Source organism: Anas platyrhynchos, chromosome 2, assembly GCF_047663525.1.
Source record: "Anas platyrhynchos isolate ZD024472 breed Pekin duck chromosome 2, IASCAAS_PekinDuck_T2T, whole genome shotgun sequence".
Lineage (NCBI taxonomy): Eukaryota > Metazoa > Chordata > Aves > Anseriformes > Anatidae > Anas > Anas platyrhynchos.
This window is the reverse complement of record NC_092588.1, coordinates 131,382,036-131,407,767: the sequence shown is the minus strand read 5'-3', so window position 1 is coordinate 131,407,767 and position 25,732 is coordinate 131,382,036. Positions and strand designations below refer to the sequence as shown.

The window sequence follows — 25,732 nt, the reverse complement described above, 5'->3', positions numbered from 1 at the left end:
GGCTCTGAAAACTGCCATTATCTGCAGGTAGAGCCAGAGGAGATTTGAGACTATACTGCTTGGATGAATTTGGAAAAATTAGAAAAACTGGAAAAGCATGGAAAGCTCTGTGGTTGTGTTTTTTTGTTTTTGTTTTGTTTTTAATAAAGAATAACAACAACAACCAAACAAAAAACACAGCATAAATTTTGTTTCCTATTGGAACAGGCAATATAACCATTAATTCACTTCTTAAAATACCAACAGAAACAAAAGAACTTACGGAATCATACATCAGAACAAGCCTTTGTTAGAAACAGAATTAAAACATGTTTTCTGTTGTATTTGTGGTTCTCTTCTCTTGACTTGAAGAAGAGTTGGAATTTGGAATAAGGGCAATATATGTCTGCTCAGCGATGCCTTTTCAAAAATAAAACCATGACTATTAAGTTTTTAAAATCAAATGAGTTAATATTATATTAGCCCTTACTGAAGCTCATAGGAGCAAAAGTGTTTCTGGTGAACATTATATATATAATATAATATATATATATAATATTATATATACGTATACATGCATATATTTTATATGTAAACATATAAAAATATTGATACATATTTATATGTAAACATATAAAAAAGAAATCAGCTCATACACAAAGCACATGACGGTGCTTTTGGTTAGATCTGGGAGACACACACTGTCTTGTCTCAAGGATGTATTAACTACAAATAACCAAATACATGTATTTTATGTCTCCTTCCAAAGAGAATTTGCAACTTCATTTAGGTAATGGTTAATGTATGTGTCTGTTTTAATGCCAATTAATAGCAGAATATGCATTTTTATTTTTTAGTTAATATTATAAAAAAGAACATTTTAAAAACATGAAAATAGTGATGAATTGGAATTTGTTTGAAAGGATTTATAATTTGCTGAACCGAAAATTTTATGTGAGGAAAAAATGCAGTCTTTATCAGTGGGTATCATTTTTAAGCTTTTATATTTGATGTTTTTAGTTAACATCTGCATTTATGACTTTGCACAAGATGAGTATTTTCTGCAAATGAGAACACAACTTGATGATTTCCCATCTTGTTAATTCTATCATGGACGTTGTTAGTAACCTTCCCTTAGAGTCTGTATACTTTGGAAGCTTGATTGCGATTTGTGCTTTTTCAGAAACTCAACAGGCATTTTTTTTCAACTAAATGTTCAATGATTGGTAATATACACCTACAAGTTCTACATCTTTGTCTCAGCTATTTTTTTGTTTCAAAACCATCTCCCTTAGGAAATAGATTTTAAAATTGATTTTCATAACAGACATTTCTTCCAAATCCCTGCTACTAAGGACCGCTCTCATCAGAATGAATTCAGTACTGTGTCATTGTAAAGATTAAACTGCAGCAGCAGTTTCAATAATGAATAGATTACAGATCAGTGGACACCATTTAAAAAAAAAAAGGGATATGGTAGGATATGAATAGTGAAATAGGAAGCATCTTTCTTGAAGATTAAATCCTACTTTCAAAATCTTGGTTTTCAAAGTTTAAATACTGTCAGCAAAAAAAAAAACCCACAGCAACAGAGAAAGTCTTGCCGTTTTCCCGCATAGTTGTTTAATCATTTCGGAGATTCCTTTAGATACTGTTGTGTTTACTGACATTAATTGATTTATTTCCAACCCAAACGCTTTTTTTGCTGCTTCAGAAACATTTCTTTTTGTGCTTTTGTGACTGCAGTTTTAAATAGGAAATCTTTCACTTTGCAGGCAGTGCTCAGAGTGTGACCAGGCAGGTAGCAGTGACATGGAAGCTGATATTGCTATGGAAACCTTACCAGATGGGACCAAAAGATCACGGAGACAGATTAAGGAGCCAGTGAAATTTGTTCCTCAGGATGTGCCACCAGAACCGAAGAAAATTCCAATCAGAAACACGGTAAATGATGGTTGAGTTGTTGTTACGCAGTTTGTATTCATAGTGGTTTTGTTTAAAATGAATTAATTTTGGACATTTTGAATCGTTTAGTGTTTTACTACTTGTATTACATATGCAATTTTGCTAAAGTAAATAATAATATGGGATACATAGTTCTGTACTGAAGACCTGTGCAAGCTTTTCCTTTCACCTAGGTCACCAAGTCCTCTGTTAATGGCAGGAAAAAAAAAGGAAAGTTCACTTTGTAATTAAACTATTAATTTCCAGCTAGTCTTCACCATAATGGCATGGGGACATTGTTCTGGTACATTCAGATTTAAATATATTGAATTGCCAATTGCAATTGTAAGGTGACAATTTATTTCCTTATGTACAAACAACCTACTGAATGACCGCACATTTTGTGAGTCTTGTTATTTCAGGATATAGGAGTTATTTCAGGATTTCAGATATAACACCCTTCTATTTTACCTCCTAGTTTTACTAGTTGTATGTTTTTTCCAATTTTTCTGGTAGATGGTGGTGTGGGGTTTTTGCCCTCTTCTTTTTTCTTTTTTTTGGGTAGTGGTGGTGTTTTTTTAGACGAGTTCTTGCTTCTTGTACTATTTATGTATTTATTTATTTATTTTTTAATTGAGAGTAAACTTTTATATTAATCTGTGTTTCATTGTTTTTCTGGTGCAATAATGCTTAAAAACTTTGTTCTCTTACTCACAAAACAAGATTTTTCATGTGTTCATGTATTTCACCTACAAAATATACATGAATGTATCAATGGACGTTTCAGTACAATTTAGGAAATGAATAATGTTCCCATGACCCTTTGATCATTTGTAGTAATTATATGTAAACTGCGGTTTGTCTTCCAAAATACTACCCAGTATTAGAAAATGCCTAAACCCACTCATGTAAGGGTTAGACATAGTTCATCTCTCATGCAGTTAATTAGATGAGTGAGAACTACATTTTTCCCTGAAGCCTTTTTCAACTTCTTACGCTTGTACTAGCAGATAGACCATACTTGCCTCTTCTGCATATACACTGATGGAATTAAACAGGTATTTTCCTTAAATGTTTAGTTTAAATAAATTTCAATATATTTGCAGTATTTGGGCTGCAGTGCTGATTTATGTCAGCTTCCTTGTCCTGGTTTGTAACTGAAAAGAGCTTTAAGAATGGTTCAAGCCAAAACAATTAGTTTAGCTCAAAACATAAGGAGTGTAATTCAAAATTAAATCTTGTGAATAACTGAGAGCCTATAGGAGAGAAACTCCCTCTTTCCCCTTTTTTTCTCATTGAGGGGAAGCACAGGTTCCTAAAGCTGTCTGGGTAGGTTAAACTGACTGTGGATACGTCATTGTTCATGCAGAAAAGAGACTTACCTGGTGTTACTATTTAACTCTCTTCATCTCTTTTTTTTTTTTTTTTTTCCCCTTCTTTCTCTTGCCCCTTTCTACATCTACACCTTTCTACAGCTAGTATAGTAGTAGGGGATAGGGATCCATGATTATGGGAAATAGAACCAAAAGCATTGAAGAAAAGACATAGTAAGAATAAATAGGCGATGTAAGACATAGTACAGAAATCCATAGGAAGGCAAGGTTCATTTCTTATGCTGCTCCTGTGATACCTGCCAGTTTTCTTTTGCGCTAAATGGAGAGAAGGCTGTCTGGTTGTTCTGAAGCAATCCACTCACTGCTACACTGTGTTGTGTCATAGCTGCTGCACTGGTGAGCTGGCATCTCCCCTGGTAGAGCACCTATCTACACATACGGTGGTATGTCTCACGTAGAGATTAAATTTACTTTCAGAGGACTGATACGTTGACAAATGCAGCATTACACAGTGGAAGATTTATGGCTACTGGTCTAATAAAGACTTTGTTCTTCTGCTTGAATTCTTAGGATGTCTTTCAAGTTCTCTTCAGGTCTTGGCTTTTCTACAAAACCAAATTTGCAAGAGAACGTCTGTGGTGTCCTGTTAGCAGGTTATAAAGTTATCTCTGATAACCTCTTTATCTCGGATCATTTAGCTTTCCTATAGCACTGACTATGACTGGTGGTGGTTGTTTTTTTCTCCACTCCCCTCTGTCTTCAGCTTAACTATGGAAGAGGAGGTTCACACCTGTGGCACCATGCTGGTTTCTTTTTCTAAACTAGGCTTTATTACCTCTTGGTTTTCGTACACCTAGGTTGTATAACAAAATGAAAAGTACCAACCTCTGAAGACTTATTAGACACTTCGTAGCTGTGTGGGATTCGCTAACACCTTATTTGTTCTGAGCAAAGGAAAGACTTTTTTTAATTCATTAGCTCTGGGGCTGACTGTGTGTTTGAGGGGAAAAAAAAAAAGCGTGACCTTCAGACAACTTCTCATATAAAGTTTAGTTGTATCCAGTTATGGAAAAAACATCTCAGTGGTGCATTTCAACAGTGATGACCAATTTGGTCTGTCCTTTCTGCACTCACTGTGCAGATAATTCAAAATAATTTAAAATAAGGAAGAAAAAAATGAATAATTTGAAAACAGTTACTTCAGTGCTCTCCTAACTATGTACTTTGTGCCTGTGAACATGTTTTATTCAATTCAGTTTTGTTTTGCAAGAAATTGGCAAATGCACTTACCTAACAGCGTAATCAGCGTTGCTTACAGTTACAATCAACAAGTGCAATTATAAGACTGTTGAATTGTGTATTTGTTGCTCTTAAGTAAATTGCCATTTGTTTTGCATAGATTTATCTTCAGTTACAGATACAAATGCAACTGAGATTTTTTTTTTTCCCATGTACCTAAGAGAACAGAATGCATTTTACTTGTTTGGATCTCACTGTAGTGGTTCATCGTAGTTAACTCTGTCTTTGTAGACAGAAACTGTGGGTAAGCCTTTAACTTGATAAAGTTGGATTAGGTGTTACTGATGACAACAATAGCTGGTATGTAAGAATTTTACATAATTAATACAAATGGTTAACTAAGCCTGTATGCTATCTGTGCGGAAACACTATGTTAACTTCTACTTTCAGAATTAATATTTTGCTATTAGTTTGTCTTGCAGCTCATATTTGTTAACATTGATTTCAAACATGATACAAGATACACTTTTTCATGTATTTTTTTTTACCTTATTCATAGTGATTTTTTTCCCTCGTTTCCATCAGACTGTGAAGATACCGTTTTAAAAATATTAATAATTATACCTTTATTTCTCATCCAGTCTTAATTATGACTGTGTACTTGAATCCTGCAAAGATATTTTCTCTATTTTTGTAATTCATCAAAGCTCCTGCATTCAGTCATGTTGTGGATTTTCTTTTCCAGCGGTAAATGATTTTTAAGAGAAAAGCTGAAATGTGTTTTTCCACTTTTTTTCTACCTGCTAGTTTCATTTTCTTTTGTGTTATTGTACACATTTTAATAAGCTATCTAGTTTTAACTTCTGTAACTCAAACAACTTCTTTTCCTTCATTTTTTGTCTGTGAACTTAGCAGTTTTTTTTTCAGGGCTTGCTCATTTTAAATCTCTTAATTACCTAGTCTTACATTTGCTTCAAGATACCTTTAGCAGAGTTTTAGAATGGATTGCTGTGCGTTGTTTTGAATTAGATTCCTTTTCTTCATATCTTCAGTCTGCTTGTGCATAAACTTGGCTTATAACTTATTGCTGGGTTGGGAAAAGCTGTGAGTAAAACTCCTTTTCGAACCAACTGAGGGGGAAGTAGAGACTCCAGTGAAAATTCAGGTTCTCTACTAGGACTACATTGTTCAAATCTTGATTCAGCCTAATGTGATACCTGAACAGTGATGGCCAGTAACCAGTGGCAATTGGAGAGTGTACAGCTTCTAAGTGGTATTGGAGACTAAATTTCCCCCTAGAATTTGGAAGTGAGAGAGAAGTATGACTGAAGCAAGCTATTCAGAGTCAGGACTGTGCTTTTCCCTTGTACAGGTCTCTACGTCAGGGCAGTATTTTCGCCCCAATGCTGTATATGTTTTTTAAAACAACCCCATGAATGCTCTCTAATATTTTACTTTCTTAGCTTTCAAATGTTTTGGGGTATTTATATCAAAGGATATTTATATCAAGAAGAGAAACAGTTTCAACGAAAACAAGGCAACAGTGAGAAAGTCTTTTCAGAAAGTCGTCAAGCCTTGGAAAGGGTTGCCCAGGGAGGTGGTGGAGTCACTGTCCCTGGGGGTGTTTAAGGAAAGGTTGGACGTGGTATTTAGGGACGTGGTTTACTGGATGACATTGGTAGTAGGGGGATGGTTGGACCAGATCATCTTGGAGGGCTTTTCCAACCTTAGTGATTCTGTGATTCTATCAAAATGCAGCTATTTGGACTGCATTGTTTTGGAGAGGGTGCCTAGCATATAGTATGTGAAAGCACAACTGAAGTTTACAATAACATGTTTCTGACTTTAACCTTGCTAAAAAGATTGTTTAAGATTATGCCTAAACGCACAAAGTTAAATGTATCAGAATTCTACTTGGAATCAAAGTCTAAACGAATGATGAATGTAAATAGACTAGATGTTAGGTCTTTAATTTATTGTATAAGAGCTGTATTTGTGGACAGAATTGAATGCGTTGTTTATGCTTATGCAATTCAAGCCATATTTAGTAACCTTGGTAATCTTTTGAACGACTTTCTGGATTTCAGTGTATAACTTCTCACACTAGCTATATTTAAAATCTATAGTCTTTGTAATTTCAATTTCATACTTGTGTAAGCTTCACAAATCATTATTGCTGGTGCTAGTTAATTTCAGAGAAGCAATATCTAATTTGCATAAATCAGTAGCTGTCTAAATGCTCTCAGAACCTACCATTTCTCCCTTTACTTCAAAGGTTCATGAAGTATGCTTTACCTACTTTATATAGTGTCCTCCGGTGGTGTGAAGGAGTTTCTGTAAGAAAGGTCGCAAACATATGTCTTCTAAAGTGAGATTGTGTGGCTGGGGCAGCTGGATGCTGTGAGGTGATAGGGGATGATTTTTCTTGTAATTCTGGGGTACTCTTACTTCATATAGTTGTGTGTGTGTGTAAAATTTCATCTTCGGTTCCTTTTTATTGGAAAGGAAATGTCTGCCCATTGTTATAAGAGGGAAGAGGTCTTTTTTTTTTTTTTTTTAAAAAAAAAAAAAAAGGATTTTGGGCACCAAATAGTTGGGGGATTTAAATAAAACCTTCTTCTGATACCAAACTTATTTTCATAAAAACTGAAGATCTGTTTTTTTTTTTTTTTTTTCTATAATGACATTGTATAAAATCCAGGCCAACAGACAGTGATTTTTCTGTTAAGCAGAAAAAGAAGTCTGTGTTTGTGGGGAAAAAAGTAGTTTATTTGCCAACAGTGTGCTGTTTGTTCTTTAGAACATGGAAGAAAACAAATCTGTGCCTGAGGGGCTGTGGTCTAAGTAGATTAGTTTAAAGAAGAAAAAAGAACACTGACAAAGCACCTACTAACTGTATTCAGCAAAGGGAATTGTTGTGTATTTTGCTTTTGTTTTACAAATAAATACTATTATTTAGAATAAATTAATATTTCTTCCTTTTGTTTGAAATAGAAAAAGGAAGTGATTATTTTCTTTTTCTTACCATGTATATTAAAAGATAAAGAGGATTGTTATCTTCTATTTAATTGAAGTATTTCCACGCAAGTGGTTTCCAAACACCTATTGTGTAACTTAATTATGTGATGGCATAGATACAGGTTTTGGAATAAGGCATGGCTACTGAAGGAAAACCAGAAAATCAGTTCCAGTTTGATTGTTCAGGGCTCCAAGACAGCAAATAATTTTAAAACATTTATTTATATTTATCAGTCATCATATTAATTAACATTGTCAGTGATTGGTCAACTAATTTAAATTTGATTAGAATTCTAAATGAGCGCCTGTAAGACCTTTTAAAACAACTCTGATAACATTATTTTTGACATATTCAACTTAAAAAATAATTGCTGTCAGCTGAACATTAGCAGTCTAGAAAAATAATCAGGACTTCCTCAGCTTCCTGAAACTCAAAGTATTTATAATAAAAAATGTAAAATGTGAATTACCCTTTTTCCCCTCAATGCTAAATGTAAAAGTTCAGGTGAATCTATACCAGCACATAGAAACTATGTCTATTAGCCTGCCAAATACATGGATACTTAACTGTTACTTTGATAGTATCGGGCTATTTATTTGAGTTTGAGGTCACATTTAGAAAGGAAGAAACTAAGATAAATGCAGCTCTTCCACAATGCTTGAAGTGAATTTGAAATAGTCAGAGTTGGGGTGGGGGAAGAATTGGTGGTGAGTTTTTTGTTTTTATTTTATATTTTTAAGAAAATACAACAAAAAAATCCACAGGTCTCTTCTTTTTATTATAGCAAAGACTTGAAGAAATGAATGTATTCCCAATGGCATTTGAATGATATAAACATTGATAATCTCTGTAAGTAAAGATAAGTAGCATATCTATCAATTCTGCAGATAAGCGCATTTAAGTTCATTTTTCCAGAAGAGCATCACTTATTTTAGCAATATCTGCAAATTTGCATTTTTTTTTTTCAGGCTTTTTTGTCCTCCCCCCTCTCTTTAAGTTCTTCAAATAAAAAGGGATATAAATCAATCTCAAATTCTGTGTTTATATTTAATTCTTAGAAACCATAGTTTTGAAGTTAATTACCAGTTTCACATTGATAGTGTAGCTTGACAGCATAAAGTAAGGAATGTTGCAAAATTTTTGCTTTCCCACAAGAATGAAAATTGGAAGAAAAAAAAAAGGGGGTGGAGGGTATAAGTCTCTGTAATTAATCTTCATGGTCGACTTGTTTCTCTTTTTAATCATATTTTGATTTACTGCCATTTCTTTTTGTCTGGCAGCTCCCTTTTTGCTACTGCCAGCTTTCTGGAAAATTAAATAATTATTCCAGAGATATGTTTTGATGAGTACTGAAACGTACCATTTAAGGTATTCACTTTGATCTGTGTTGAGCGAGTGTGCCATCTGGTGTCTACATCAGCTGTCCGTACCTTTATTTAAAATAATTTCATGCCTGTGTGATGCCATCAATAGATTTATTTTTTTTCCTTTAAACAAGACAAAGAAATGGATTTTTCTGTAACTGTCTGATTGTAACTTTTCCATTGGCAAAGGATATTTTTAACATTGAACTCTTCAAGAAGATTGGGTGACTTTATGGATTAAAAATTATCTTGGCAAACATGGTCATGATTGTTGTTTAGCAGGAGAGACATGACGTAGCTGTGCAGTTCCAACCTGGTTTTTCCTCAGGCTTTTGAAAACCTTTAGTTTGCTTTATTCAGTGTTTTATTAACACTGTAATTTCATCAAGATACTTCTTTTAGGAAGTATTGGAAGTTTTCCCAGTTCTTTGTTCTGAAAACCTAGTCACGGAGTTTATAAAACTCAGCACTGTTTTCTAATTGGTGTAGTGCAGTGTATTTGATACAGTGCTACTACTCATTGAAGCGTCATCAATGATCAGTGATACATCCAAATATGCTATGCTTATTAACAGCCCTGTAGACATATTTCAGTAAGTTTTTGTTTTAAGTAATCTTTGGAGGCTTGTGTATATGATTTCCAAATAAAAACCTCGAAGATAAAGAGACCCAGTATTACTATGCTTTTTTATTAGCCAATATAGAGTTTATAGAGTGTTATTAGTCAATATAGAGTTCAAAATGTTTTGTTTTAGTGTTCTACTCAGTTTATGTTACATATCAGTCATCTTCTGTTTTATGGTAATGAAGTGACTCCTTGCCATGGACTTTTTTTTTGGAACGATTCCGTAGCATTCTAATATTTATCTCCTTGTGTTGAGGAAGAAGTGGCAGTATAAATTTTTGTCCTCCGTGTGCATTTCAGTGAATTTCAATATTTAACAAGAGGATGTGTTTGTGATCTCTGGGGATTGCCTCCCCCCTTTTGGACAGTTCTGATTACTGTTGGTTTTCCTTCTCTTTGAGGGAGAGCTGACAAAGCAGACCTGCTCCAGGAGAACATTTTCCCTTCTGCTGCGGGTCTTGGATAAGCTGGCTTAAAGCATGCCTCTTACAAAGGAATGAGGGATAATGATGCGGTTTGCTGACAGCCATGGTGGTTTTGGGTCATGTGTGCACCACAGAATAGAATCCTAGAATCCTGAATCCAGAATAGAAACCTGCATCCTAGAACCTTAAGAATGTCTTTCATTTGTTTCATGTATTGAATTTATTTTTCTGAGAATATTCAAAATTGTGCAGTCAATGCATTACTTAATCTTCTTGTTTTATATGTTCTGTGTCATTGTCACTTCGCTACTGAGTTGCTTATAAACAGTTCCAAACTACAACAGTAGGCTGCTGCATACAACAGATGGATGTGTTTGTGACACAAAACATGATGGCTGAACAAAACCCATTTTGTATCCTCCTTTCCTTTGCCTATGGTGCTATATGCCCTAGTTCTCCTAATTTCATCCTTTTTTTAGAGGCACTCTCTAACATTCTGCATCTGTGTTTTATTACTTATATTATTAAAATCCTATATATTTTTCTGCATGTTTTAATAACTGTCAGTTTAGATAATTACAGATTAGATCAGAGAGGGGCAAATAAATGTTGTTTGTTTTACTTTTCTTTCTTTTCTATCATGATAGCTATTTGTATGTGGCGTCAATCACTGTTTCCTTGTAGGTAGTCTTATAATGTTTTGTGTGAATTTTTAAGAAATTAGGGAGTCAAGAAGCAATTGTTCTTTTTTGTCTCCCCCAAATTTAGAATGCAAAATCAGAAATTAATGAAATAACTCAGAAGAGTGGTCTGTGCCTTGCTGTGAGATGTTTCTCAGACTTCTGTATATGACAGGCTTTGAAGTAAAAGACTAAAAGAGATGTTGATGTTTGGGCTTTATCTCCTCCAGACTGTTGTTTCTGAGGGAGAGTGTTAAGATTGCTGTGAAAGCTAAATATTGGTAAAGAAAGATAAAAGAAGGATAGCTTGCTTTCCTCTAGATGATTCCATTGAACCAAATAGCTCAGCCTCTTTACCTGAGAAACATCATTTGATTGGAATTTAAGATTTTAATTAGAAGTTGTTTTGCTGAGGTACAGTTGTTTGGTTGTTTGGGTTTTTGTGTTCTCAAAGTCTTACACTAAAAATGACTAACAGGAAGAATTTCATCTCTTTTTAACTTATTTAAAAATTTTTCATCTGACTTTTTCCTACTTAAAAAAAAAACAAAACAAAACCACCTCTGATTTTTATGCTTGCTTCATAATTCCTTGATCCGTGCTCAGAATGTTCTGGGGTGTATTGTTAATGAAGTGAGACACTTTATTTCTCTTTCATTTTTGTTCAATGTATATTCTTTGTGACACAGTAACTAGATCATTTGACTGTTCCTGAATTTTAAAAGAAAACAGATTTTTGGTTTTCTAAGGAAATTAAGTTAAATGGTTACCTGCCTTTGTAATAATTTTGCCTGTAGGAACATGTTGACCAGTTAAGGCAAGATTTGATAAGAGAGGTGTTTGTGCCTAAGGCAATAAAGCTAACGGATGTTCCTGAGAAGAGCTGGGTGGGATAGATCAGTACTATCCCATAGTAAGGAAGAGGTTTTAGTTAAGAGCTCGGTTATCCTTTCATTTGGTCTCTTGCAGTCCATTCAGAATGTGTGTGGGGTAGGACTTGCAGCGCATCTTTACCTTCCCTTGGGAATGTAGGGAGAAGCTGGGGCTATTGTGGGAGACATGGTGTGGATGTGGTAAGAAAGAAGTTAAGGAAAGGGGAAGGTAGGGAAGGGGGAGGTAGAGGAACAACATGTCATAGCGTTAGAAGTCAGATTTGACTAGTTTGACAGCTCTATTATTATTATCATTATATTTATTTAAGGGTTCTAGAAGGGAAAGGAAAGAGGGAAGGGAAAGAGGGAAAGGAAAGAAGTCTTCCTTCTGTGTCACAATTAGGTTTTTGGAATAAGGTTGTCTGATTTCCGAGGTGGTTAAGGTAACGTAGGATTAGTGCCTAGTTAGTGCTTTAGCTGTAGGCATTTAACTTGGGTGCCAACAGAAATCTTAAGCTGCTTGTGTAGTATGAGAATGGAGGTGGTGATCACCTGGGTGGTGATTTCGTTGATGTGGTGAGATCTAAAGCTCAGTGGCTGGAATCTCCCTGTAAATAGCAGGGAAGTGTCAAGTGTACATAGCATCTCTCCTGTTCAGGTCCATTGTTAGTGAATTCCAGAACTTTGCAAGAACAGAAACAAGGCTGAGAGGGACAACTAATGACAGCTAATCAGCTGTCATGAAATGCCAACAAATGCCAACATTTGAAATAAGTTTTTAAATAAACCATATAAGTCTATGTATAGGAATTTAGATTGTTACATTGTTAAAATTATTGCATTGTTTTTATTGCATATTTTGAACCAGAATTCATCAGTCAGTACTTTTTGATTACTGTCCAAAAGTGTTGTTTTGTGGCAGTTGCCACGTATGAGTCACTTCATTCTAATACAATCAAGCTGTCTTTTTCTCTGGACTGAGTTGTGTGTTCCCAAAGGTAGGTACGCAAGAGAGTATCTATCCTTTGCGGTGAAACAAAAACACTGCTAGGATAGCATTGGCAGTGGTGAGGGTTTTGCTTGGGCACTAATAACTTTGACTTTTTGCTTTTCTGACCTATTTTTTCACCTCTTTGGAACTGGAGGGACGAATTTCACAAACATAGCCTGCTCCATTTTATGATATAGAGAAGTCCTAAATTGAAGGAATCTGTAGAGTATTAAGTTATCTGGTGTTTTGATTTAAAAAAAAAAAATCACTGCATTTGTAGGCATCTTATAGTGGCTTAACATTTCTGTCTCCAAATGAATTCTGAATATGAGCAAGTTTGTCGTAGCTGTAAAATTTAGCATTAGACATCTATGACAGTGGTCCTTTAAGCTTTTATTTTCTAAGAAATGTTAAATTTTAAGTTGTCTGTGGCAAGTACATGCAGATACGTGTAATATCTGATACTGCCCATTAGTAATAGAAATTATTCAAAGTATTTCAAAAGGCAAATATAGAAATTTCATGGCAAAACCAGTAATGAAAAATACTAGGCAAAGTAATCCATGTTTATCTAATTCTTTTCTGTGAACCTGTAAGGTAGCTTTAGTGAAAATAAATGTAAAATTACATTTGTACAAATGTAAAATGCCTTATTACTGGAAGGCTACTATTGGAAATCACAGATGATTTCATTCTCAGTTGTGAATTTGATGTTATTTTTCATTGTGAATGCTGACAATCGTATAATGATTCTTAGCGGAACTCAGCATTGCAAATTTGTTTAAGCATGAAAAATATTTTGGGAAAACATTAATGTAAAAATTGGTTACTTTAAAAACACAAAATACCTTACAAATGTGTACATCAAAGATAGTGATTTTAATGTTTGTTTTCTAGTGATTGTTAAACAATGTATGTATGAAGGTTTAGAAACCTAATGGAAGCATAATGCAAGTAGAATTTAATGTGACATACCTTGTCATTATATAGCACATTATATAGCAGACAGATAAAAAACAGTTTGTTTTTGGCAAAGGTAACTAAATTATTTATTAATCTTGTCTCTCCATTTTGATGAAGTTCAAATATGATTCGTCATTTCTTAAAACATAGTTATTAACTTGCAATCTTTTCCACTTAGTGTAAAAAATAATTTGTTATTTGTATTTCTAAATTATGTATCAGTTTTCAAGATGGCATTACTATGACTGTAAAAAGCATGCATTATTGTCCTGCCCAAACATGGGACTATGACAATGCATCTACTGGCATGCACTCTACACCTACTTATTTTTAACCTTTCATGATTAAATCTTGCATTCAGTGGTGTCTACATGGCTTAAAATTACTAGAGTTAGTAAGTGTTATGGCATTGTAACCTAGTACCAGAGGTTGGAAGTAGTAAAGCTGACAGTGTACTGATGTCTGATCAAACTTTTTTTTAACTAGTTTTAATTTACAGTGACTGAGATATTTATAGCATGTGGATGATGTGTAGGCCATTAATAGACACTCAAGATGGAAAATATTTTTCTTGCAATAATTGTTTTTATATGTGATATTAGTTAACACCTCTCATACTACATTAATAAGTTCAGGTACTTCTAATGGTTCAGATACTTCTAATTGGTTCTTCCAGATTTGAACTCTTGGGTATCTGTTGAGTGCCTCATTAAAACAACTGCAAGGAGTGTTCGCTGATACTTTTCTCCATAAGTTCTCATTGTTTTCCTCTCCCCTTGACTGAACCCAGAAGTATGTGTAATCTAGTGAAAAAGACGTTGTTTGGGGAGTTAAGGAGATTTGCATTGTTTGTGCTCCTTTGTATAGGGAGGATATATGTCAGCGTGCTAGGAAAAGATGGTGTAGATGTGCATAATCCAGTAATAGTGATCTAGAAAAACAATTTATACTTAATAGTAGATTTTGAACTCTTCTGTCTTCTTACACTTAGATTTCATCTTTAATCTCAACGTCTAATTTTAACACATATTAGAAGGGAAAAGAAAAATGTGTCATGAAATCAAGTTGTGGAAGGTAGTACACCTCAATTATGACTGTATTACTAAAAATGTATTAAATGTATGTTTATATATTGAATGGGCAAAGTATTGCTGTGAAATATCTGGACAATGACTTGGAATATGGTTTCATGTGGTTGTAGTGTTCTCATGATTTTGTTATGAAGTTTGTCTTAAACACACTACACACAGCTGCAAACTTGGACTCGGAATATGAGAATATTCCAGTTTGTAGATCTTCATTTGTCCATGGGGGGGGGGGAAGAGGGGGAGTAATTTTTGCAGGTATTTAAGGCTCCTACTGTCTTACAGTTTTTCAGGCATTGTCCTAAGGAAATGTGAAAGAGAATCTCAATGATAATTGAAATGTTGCTCTAAGAAGGCACAAAATAGATGAGTGTTTTCCATTCATTTAGCCTTGAAGTTCCATTCTAGTACAGAATTGACTCTTGCTTTAAAGCAGATTTTTTTTTTTTGGAAACAGTATTTTTTTTAACTTGAGCAGATCAAAATCTTATGTAAAGAGGTACATATCTGTTGAAGTGGCAGCTCTATTTTCAGTATAAATACTTTTAACTGTATATAAAAATACCAGACAGTCTTACTATGAAACTATGAAATCCCCTTCAAAGAAGACCCTGAGAGAATCATGATACCATTACTTTCTTCAGAATTTCATTTATAGTCCAACTAATTACAGCTGTTTTAAGATTTTTTGTCTGCTATTTTTTTTCACCTTTTGAGAGGTATTAAATTGCTATGTATTAAAAAAAAAAAAAAAAAAGTCATAGAATCATAGAATATCCTGAGTTGGAAGGGACCCTTAAGGATCATCAAGTCCAACTCTTGACACCGCACAGGTCTACCCAAAAGTTCAGACCATGTGACTAAGTGCACAGTCCAATCTCTTCTTAAATTCAGTCAGGCTCGGTGCAGTGACCACTTCCCTGGGGAGCCTGTTCCAGTGTGCAACCACCCTCTCTGTGAAAAGTTTAAGAAATCATAAGCTAGACAGTGCTGTGGATTTCAAATAATAACAAAAGTATTTATATTTACCTTTTGGCTAGTTTTGTGTATTTATATCCAGAATCTAAAGGTGTTTCTCTATCATCTGTTATTGTAGTTGTCTCACAGTGGTTCTGTAGTTAGTGCTTTAAATGATACCCTGTTTTTGTTGAAGTTCTGAGTAATTAATAAATAGCAAAAGCATTCCATGTTACTTTGTATTGAATTCTAAATGTATTTTCTTCCAGAGAACTAGAGGACGAAAACGAAGCTTTGTGCCCGAGGAAGAAAAACCTGAGGTTGGAATATAGTGTTGTTTTTTTTTGTTTGTTTGTTTTGTTTTGTTTAAACACTTTCACAAAAAAAATAAATTAAACTTTGGGTAGAAGTGTTACTTTCAGTACTATAATTGAAAATATTTGCTTTCCTTCCCTCCTTTCCCCCCATTCCTTTCTTTTGCCTTCTGCTGTGGCAGGAACGGATTCCCAGAGAAAGACGACAACGGCAGTCTGTTCTGCAAAAGAAGCCCAAGTCAGAGGATTTAAGGACTGAATGTGCTACGTGCAAAGGGACTGGAGACAATGAAAATCTAGTCAGGTAGGTTTGATGATCTGACCCTATGAGGGATTAAAGTTCCATCTTCATCAATTTGTCATCATATTTATAACGAAGCAAATATGTTTATAAAAAAGTATTTAGGGAAACATTAGTTCAGAAACATTAACTCAATTCACTTATTGACCTGCCAAACATATTTACACTGTGGATTAAGATGTAAATAACCAAGGTAATCTGTTTTTCTAACACAAAAGAATTAATTTTCTCTTGTCAGGGTGAATTGTCAATGTTTTATAGTAGGTCAGAAAGATAAACCAGCAATTTAATGACATTAAAACTACAGGACCATCCTAAAAGTAATTAAATTAGTATCATCAACAATTTTATGAGCTGAAGTGTGGATTATGAGTAATTTATGCTTTTAAAAATGTGTTAATGCTACCTCTATTAATACAGATCATAAAAGGGTTTGCTAATCATATTTCTTATCTGAAACAGAGGTGGAAAAAAAACTTTGAATGGTGTCTTAGTAGGTGTAGAAATCTAATTAAAGCGTAGAATAGCTGCTATTGAATAGCTACCGTTGACCACAACTTTTGCTGTTTTTTACTTTATATCTGGCATTCTGGCCTCTTTGTGAAGCTGTATAAACTGCTCAGAGTTCTAGAAAGAAGAATAATGGAGCTTAGCAACCAGAAAGCTGATTCTAATTGAATCTACTGAACATCCATTAAAATGATCTCATAATAAATTTAGATTAAAAATAGCATTTGTCTTTAGGCCCTGTATGCTTCAGTTAGATTTTTATGGAAAAGATCTCTTTAGTGCAGATATAATTGTTGTTTTAACTAGAAGGGTTATCCAAAATACATGTTTTCATTTCTTCCAAGGAATCAGTTATGGCAAAAGTCAGAATCAATGATATATGCAGGCTAAACGTAGCTTTAGAATTAGGATGTACCCCAGATACGGGTATTTTGTGCTCAGAACAGCTTATTTTATGTATCAATTACAGCGTATCATGTACCATAGAAGCTGATACAATTTCACAGGTTGTGTGCCAGATTGTTTTTTTTTTTTTTTTTTTTTTTTTTATTCCCCAATTGAAGGCAGGGTATTGCTAGGACCTCATCAGTAACTTATACATGGACAACCTACTACTGCTCAGTAGGACTCCTAGTCCCTGGCCAGGACCAGACTGAAATAGAGTTGCCAAGTATTAAGTGATTATTAACACAGTAACCCTGATGGCAATTGATGACAACAGTTTTTAACTGCCCATGACAAGAAAAAGGGCTTTCTTCAGCCTTACTCTCAGAACAGTTGGCAAGAAATAAAAGGTGAAAGAAGGCTATTTTGTTGTGGGAAGGAATCCGGGGAACACGTACTGTGCCTTAATGTAAAAAGCGCTGTGAATTAGTTTTCTTCTTCAGGCTTTTTCTGTAAGTGCTGAAAACCAGATTTGAGTATATAAAGAAGATGGGGAAATGGTTTTCCCAACTGGATATTTAGGTTGAAATTAAAAGTATGACAGAACATAAGTGGTACGTCTTGTTGGCTACATGAAGAGATTTTAGTAATGCATGTAATTCAGACAGACAAAAAAGAAGCATATTGCATGCCAGGACCCAACAAATTCTATCTTAAACAATCCTCATAATTAGTCTTGGAAGCAAATTAGTCATCCTGTATGGGAGGAAAAAAAGGATTCATATGCTCTAATCCTTTGCTTTTGATTCTCTGAAAAATATTTTCCAAGGTCTTTTATTATTTTCTTAGTTTTAAAACAAGATTATCAATTAAAAAAATGTTTTTCTTCACATAATTCATATACAAAGCAACAGCTTTATCCAAGCTAGGTGACCACAGTGTTTAAAGTCTTATGGAAGCAGATTTTATGTGTACATTTATGATTCTAAACTATTTAGGATGTTGTGGGGGGTGTAACTAACTATTTCTTTTGATGAAAGTAAATTTGCTGACTTTAATAATGTGCTAGCTATGTAGGCTTTCTGCTATGTAGCCAAAATTGTGGAGGAGTGTGATCCATGTTGTTAGTATGTCAGGGAAAGTTTACAGAATCCATTTTTCTCTTACACTATCACAAAGGAAGAGAAACCACCTTTCTCACACCTGTACCATCATACAGAACTCCTCAGTAATAGCACAAACAGTGTGTTATTTTAAATGGAAGTTTAAAGGGAAGAGATATTTAGGAGGGGAAAGAAACTTTTTTTCTTTTTTTTTTCCAGATCAGTTTTGTTTGGCACTGATCCGTTTGTTATTAAAGCCAAATGTTTCTCAGAAAACAATTAATTAATAATTTTTCGTCGTCTTTACACTTCATTCAACATATATTTTGCAATTCCTGGATTTTATTTTTTATTTTCCCATGTTCCTGCCACTAAGGGAGGTTTGGGGGGATGTTATAGAAGTTTTTTTTTTTGAATGTGAAAATTGAACACTAATGTACCACTGCTGAAAATGTACCACTGCTGAAGCTGCAGATTTGAGGAATAATCTTGATGGTGGGCCCTTCTAGCTTTTCTTGATGTGTGTTACCTGAGATGGGGCTGGTTGTATGACTCTTGAAAAATCAGTTTTTCAGAAATGTGGTTTTCTAAAAATTTACATGCATGTCTCACTTGGGTTGCTAACTGAGCAAGTACTAGAGGAAAATAAGCAATTACCTCTCTTATTTCAAAGATTGCAGTACTGCACACTCCCCATCTTCCCACTGTCCAAAACACAAATTGCTTTGTTTGTCACACATGGAGGTTTGTGAGGTAATTCAAAACTGCAGCCTCTTACTATTAAGCCTTTTGCACTTTGTGTTCAAGACTTTATAAAAGAAGAACCTGTTTAAAATTAAGTGGTGTCTGAACAATAAGACACTTACTGGCTACTAATATGCTAGCACAGTCTTTCATCAGCTACAGTTCAGTGAGGTTTCCTGGTAAATTACTGAATAAATTTCTTGAACAAAGATGAGTATTTAGTAATCTGGAATACGAAATATTAAATTGTTCAACCAGTTATTACTGTTTGACTAATGGAAATTCATTTTTTTTGATCCCAATTTCCCATTTTATCTGCAGCAGTGAATAGCTGAAGGATTGTTTCTTATCTATGTCTTTATTTAACCTGTTTTTCGTATGCATGCAAATCTTTAAATAATTGCCTACAAAGTGCTTTAAAATTACTCCTAAAAAGGCAAGTTTCATTTTGATAAACTATAATAGTGCATTAATTAGCTGAAGTTTGCCTAAGTTATAGTTTTGTGTGGAAAAAAGTAATTAATGTTAGACTATCCATATTTATTAGCTTTTTAAAACTGTATTGATACATGTCAATGTGTCAGTACTTCTATGTCTGTTAATAGTTGCCATATAGTTTATAGAAATACCAAGACTGTTCTTTAATCGCTGGTGTCAGTTTTTATATATAGATGGCTTCAGTACAGCAGCATCCACTATACCTGATTGTAAAGATATCATGGCTTTGTCTGCAAAGCAAGTGGATGAGCTTTGTAATCCTTCTGTAACATTTTTTAAAAATTTAGAATATATTGATTATATAATTTATTTAACAAAAACATGTGTTTTTTATTGAATGAGTTACTTGCGTAATTTTTACCTTTTACAAGATCAGTGGAACAGTCAAGATTTACAAGGTTAGCTGGACAGTGAAAAGTTGTTTAAAAACATTCACTTCAGTAAGAGGAAGTCTAATCTGTAACATAATAAATGACAGTACCGAAACCATGTTATTGATTAGATGTGTGAATTTTGAATAATCTTTTACTCAAATGAAATTAATTTTGAGAAGAAGAGTAGTAAGATACAGGGGTTTAAAAATACTTTATATGTGATACAGATAGATTTGTTGCAAGGCATGGAGACATGGCACTTTTACAAGGAGGTAAGAATTCGGTAAAAGAAGTTACAGGGGACACTTAAAACTAAAGCACTGAGAAATCAGAGACTAGTTGTAACAGTATACTGCTCAATTTCCTGAATGCTTTATTACAGTCACTGAATGATAGATCTTGCAAAGGAGTTGTTTAATTCTTAAGTATCTCTTTTTTTTTTATTATTATTATTAATGAAGTTAATAACTCAGTAATGTAAAAAAACTTTATCATACTGTCCAAGAGCTCCCTTGAGAATTTAACCATGTTTGGTAGAAACGGGGATAAGATGAAGTATGTTTAAAATGGTTGAGTATGCTTGCCTTCCATTTTTCACCGTTCTCCAGAGTGAGAAAGTAATTGTACCACAGTATGCACAAAGTGCTTCTAGCATAGTATTGCTGTCTATTTTGTTTCTGTAAAAGAACAACATTAAGATGATTTGTGTATTTTATTTTAATACATAGAATATAAAATTACTTTAATACATAGAATATAAAAGAGTCCACAAAACAATCTAAGTTTAAATCTTTCAAGGGAAGACTTTTAAATGACTTCACTTCTAAAGAAGTGACCTCCTCTCAAAAAATAATGCAGCATTTAACTGCTACTATTTAAGAAAAAAATACCATAGCTTCAATTGTTGGTTTTAGATACGCTTTGGGTAATATTTGGGAATATCGTGCATTAGATAAAATTGATATCTAAACACTAGATTTGAGAAAAGTAGAATAACATTAGAACACTTATGTATGAGGTAAAATCATGAAGTTGCATTGGCTAGTTTAAAGAAATAATCTGAAAAAGTGTTAGATATCTTTATCCCACAATTTAGAGCAAGTGTATAATATGTGTTTTTAGTTTTGTGGTTTTGACTTATACTTTACTGTCAGTAGAGTCTAGTTTGTTTGTTTTTTTTTTTGTTTTTTTTTTTGGCAGTAGTTAGATTTTATCATTTGCTTTGATTTGCAAGAACTGAGGCAAAGTTATAACTAGAGTGTTACAGGGAAGGTAATACAGTCTAAGGTTGTGTTTGAATGAATATGGAATAGATGTTCAAAAAAAACCACACACATTTAAATGCTGGTTATTGTATTCAAAGAAGTGTAAAACTGTCAGGCAAACTGTTAAGCATAGATACAGTATTTGTTCTTAATGTAGATGCTTGCTTGGAAGAAAGAAAATCTGAAAGTATGTAAACTACAAGACTTAGGATTTCGGGGAATGTAACTAGGTAGGATGTTCTGCACATGCAGACCTATCAAGGCAGGTTGGAATGAGGAAGGTGAGTAGTAGGAAGACAGATGAAGACATATGCATTGGCATGTTTACTGAAGGAAAAAAAAAATATCTCTTTGGTAAGAGTGACTAGGAGGTTTGTCAAATACGGGAGAGTCACCAAGTCACACAATAAATGAGTCCTTAGCTCCACAAAGTGATTTCCTTTAGTTTAGTTTTGTATTTGAAAGGAAGTATATTCTAGAAAGGTTCATCTGAATCAGAACATTTTTACTCTGAAACTGTTGCTCTCCACATTTTCTTAATCGCATTTGTCCTGCATAGGTGCATCTTTACCTATTTATTTCTCTCCTTTCCATGCTGAGGTGCACATCAGCCTCCGAGTTAAGGTTTTGTTCCTTAGCTGTTAGCTGCCGGCTCTGAAGCTCTGCATTAGCTGAAGTTTATTTCAGAACAAGCACATTATTAATTACTTTAACTGCACTGCAACAAGATTAACAATCTATCACAGTAATGAAAGCATATGATTTACGATAGTTTAAGGCTGTTAATGAAGAGATTAATTAGAAGGAAAATATTAGTTAATTCAGCCACAGTTTTCAATAGTCTTAGGTTTTAAGGAGGGTTATAAACGCATTGTTTTACTGGAATGAACCACCTAAATGAAAGGAAGTTCAGTATTCAATACTGTAGTTTATTTCCACTATATAATTTTCAGGGATTCATTCTGCATATTAACTTTTCTAATTGCTCAAGTTACCTGTTGCATCATTTTTCCTGTCACGTCATTCTAGTGCCTTCTAAAAAGTAGTTCTTTTTATGCTAGATAGCAAGAGAATATGTATAATGAGAAGTGTGCATTTATTTTTTTTCACAAAAGACATTATTCAAACTGAAATACCACAGATTTTTATACAGTTTTTGTTTTTCAGTAAGCTAGTGTTCTAGGGCAAACACTTTAATTAAAAGAAAAAAAGTCCTGGGGCATTGTGGTGCTCTAAAAGTTAGGCATGGTCTCTGTTCTACTAACAATATTTTACCTTTTTTGGTCACTGACTTTTCATAAATATTTTTCCTTCTCTCAGTTACAGCTGCTTCCTGAAGTCTCTGCTGCAATCATGTATTTGTACTTCAGAGCTTTACACTATATTTGGCAGTTGTCATCTGTTCCCAGAACAGCTAGGAATTTTAGGGTTTATATATTATTTTTCTTGTTGCCTTAGGAAATATGTGCACCCCTCCCATACCTTTTTTCTTCTCAAACTCCTAAAATTCAGAAGAATTTATAAAAATAAAAAAATGTAATAGCGAGGCTCTCCTGATTCACTCATTGCGTACAGCAGATTGTTCTCCAGAAAAGAAGGTCCCTGAATGAGTTTTTTTTTTTTTTTTTTTTTTTTTTTCAGAAGATTAAAATTACTGTCTCTGCATCTTGTTTCCTTAAAGTGGAATTTCATTATCTGTAACAGCAAAGGGGAGGCAGATGACCTAGCAAACGATTTCCCAATGTGGTTACCAGATAGTATTAGTAATTATTAGTTTTATCAGTAATTTATGATGGCTGGAAAAGATCTAAGTGTATATTGATAGGGTCAGTAGCTCCTTATTTTTGCAGGTACTCTTAAGAATTTTTTCTTACAACATCAAACTTTTATCAAGTCATCCAATTCAGTTGGTATTTGAGTGTGTCAGCTGTTCCATCATTCTGTCCAAACGGCTTGCTTTGAGTGCAGCAAGGTTCTCATATCAGAGCACATCATAGTACAAGATGCTCAGAAAACAAATATCAAATTCTTTATCAATTCAGTTGTTTTGCAGTGTTAAACTGAGCCATTGCTACAGAAGCCATGAAACTAAAACACTTCAGTAATTTATAGCTTGAAAACGTTTGTGTTCAGGTATTAAAATAATGTGGTAGAAGACAATGGCAGGAAACAATAACCATTTAAACACTGTGTTGCAGCATTGTTTTTGATTTGTAACAATTAGTGTGAAGTGAGCATTTAGAGAGTCAGTTTTCTACATATCTATTCACCGAACTGTAACGTTAATTATGAACTATTTGAGTAAGAAATCTTAATATGCAGAATAATAATTCTTACTGGTATGTACTTTGTTTTGTTACTCACTTTTGTTACTGCTGTCCATTACTTTTACTGGTCTTTGATCTGTAGTTAATTAATCTGTGTGGGATTTGATAGTAGGAGGCCTGAACTACTGGTGCAAAAACTTCATCTACAGTATTCAAAATTTGATGTAAAATGAGAAAAAAAGCTCATTTGTGAAAAGCTTTACTGAAAAAACTCACATGTGAAGAGGCATTAAAAGTACAGGGAGCTTAAAGGTTTTGAGTCACTTTTCTAAAAATCAGCCATAGTTAGTATTCACATGATTAAAGTATCATATAGTGCTAATTTTCATTAATAAATCAATGGAGCAAAAATGCATGCAGTTGTTAATTTGGGACTAAATTGAGAGTTTCCATATGGTGTTATTAACTGAGATAATCTTCGGATACCTGTGGATAGTAATGTACTTGTATATGTAATATTGTTCTTTTTAGCATAATAATTCTGTAGCCTCAGAATTATATTTCAGAGCTGCACACTGGAGAATGTACTTTTAAAAACATAGACAAGAAAAAGAAAAAAGTTCTTCCTGCAATGCCTGTTTAGCATCATGATGTACTTGGTAAAGATGGCTGTTCTGTAGCATATGCTACAGGAGAAATTAATTTTTTGTAATAAAACTTTAAGATAGCTGAAATAATTGCATATAAAATCTGTTAAAGACGAACTTGAGAATATTACAAGTATATTAATCTTTTTATAGAACGTCTTTTGCTTTTTGTGAAAAGGAGCAGAGTGCTAGGTGTCTGCATTGTTCCTGTATTTCAGCATAGTTTTTGTATCAGTTACATTTTTAATTTTGTCTATAGTCGATGGTCTAACTTTGGTTCCATATTGTTGTAGCCATTGAAGTTATAGAATGAATAATCTAGACTAAAGTAATTATTCATTTTGTTGTTTTTCTTTTACATAACTTTTGTGATTATTTTTTCTTTTAAAACATCTGTCATGTACCGTATCCAAGGCTAGATTCAGGTTTTTGTTTTGCCTTACAATTAATAAAACTAACTTCTTTGGAGTGACTGAGATCATCACTATTACTGACATCACTTTGTGTTTCCTTTATATTCTCATATCAGTAAAAAATGTTTTTATGTCTGAATTGTTTAAGGCCATTCAAAATTCCATCGACAAAATTCCATACTAAAATAGGAATTCAGTATCACTGAGTGTTTCAGGTAGCACGTCATTACTTTATAACAATCTCATTCTTGTTCAGATTTTTTTCTAAATGTCTACCTTCAAATGGATTTTTTATACTTGCTCTTTGTCTAGAAGTCATGTAATTTGAACAAATGTTCTTTGCATATTGCTGTCATAAGAAGATGAGAAAAATACAATTCAAGAATTTTGCCATTCTGTCTTGAATATGGTTGCAGCTAAATTTTCAAGCTTCTCTTTGGCTTCATATTGAGGAATGCCTAGTAGGTTCACTTAGCATTGAAAAGAAAGGCTATAGAAAGGATGTGGAAGAAAAAAACAAAACACTTCTGTTTGCTTCAAGAATATCTAAAGACTTTTAGCAGAAACTAATACGGGTATGTTCTCTTTTTCATATCAGTGGTTGTAACAATGTAAAGGTCAAGCGTAAATTAATTTTCAGTTCTTTGATTAACTGGCTGAACAATTTTCTTATTCTTTTTCTCAGAATTGTCAGTTAAACTAAGTATAACAATGCTTTTTTATCCCATACGTAGTTTACTGTTGAGGAACACAAACAATAAATTGCTCTCTTTCTGACTCTGAGTTCCGATGTGATGCCATATTAAGGGAAATGTGCAGTAAAGTATAAGCTAACACTGGAGTATGGTGTCGTAACTGACTTTTACCATTGCACGTAAATAGAGAAATTATTCTAAATCATAGCATCACTTTCAGCCAGATAACCACTAAAATCACTACACAGTGGTTCCATGAAAATGCCACAATCCTTCAACTGCCAAATTAAGCCCAGGGAGAACAACCATCAGTAGTGTCTGCACAGTTATGTAGAGGGATGTGCCTTGAACCAAGTGAAAAGATGTTCTGGAAGAACAGTAACCTTTCCTGTGATGTGCGCATTTTCCATTACATTTCTGACACAAAATGCTGTGAAATGATTTAATGGTGACATTTTGTTTTGCTGACTTTCCCTTTTCTCATTAAAAGGAAACAAAAGTTAGGTTAGGAAAGTAGAAGAAGGGTGGCCAAGCATTTGAATTCTATTACAGAAATCACTATTCTCTTCTGAAGATAAAAACAAAGCCATTCTAGATGTTCATTGTTTCTCATATTGTATTTTACTGATTATGGGGGAAGGGAAATGTATGTATCTTCAGCAACAGTATTGAACGCCTTGTTCTGTAAGGTTAATTTATGTTGGTGCTCTGCAGTAATTGCATTTGAAGTATGATAATTC

At 33.8% G+C, this 25,732-nt stretch overlaps 1 protein-coding gene across 6 annotated transcripts in view; it reads left to right on the top strand.

Annotated features, from left to right (window-relative positions):
- The window catches only part of PHF14 (PHD finger protein 14), a 163,511-nt gene that overhangs the window by 50,475 nt on the left and 87,304 nt on the right, over positions 1–25,732 (top strand). For 5 of the 6 annotated variants that reach the window (XM_072033614.1, XM_072033612.1, XM_072033613.1 and 2 more), the window contains exons 14-16: positions 1,755–1,923; positions 15,747–15,797; positions 15,974–16,095. In XM_072033614.1, the coding sequence (XP_071889715.1) occupies positions 1,755–1,923; positions 15,747–15,797; positions 15,974–16,095 (342 nt within the window). Of the gene's footprint in view, positions 1–1,754; positions 1,924–14,426; positions 15,278–15,746; positions 15,798–15,973; positions 16,096–25,732 lie in introns of those variants that run through there. The other variant, XM_072033617.1, reaches the window with a different exon arrangement.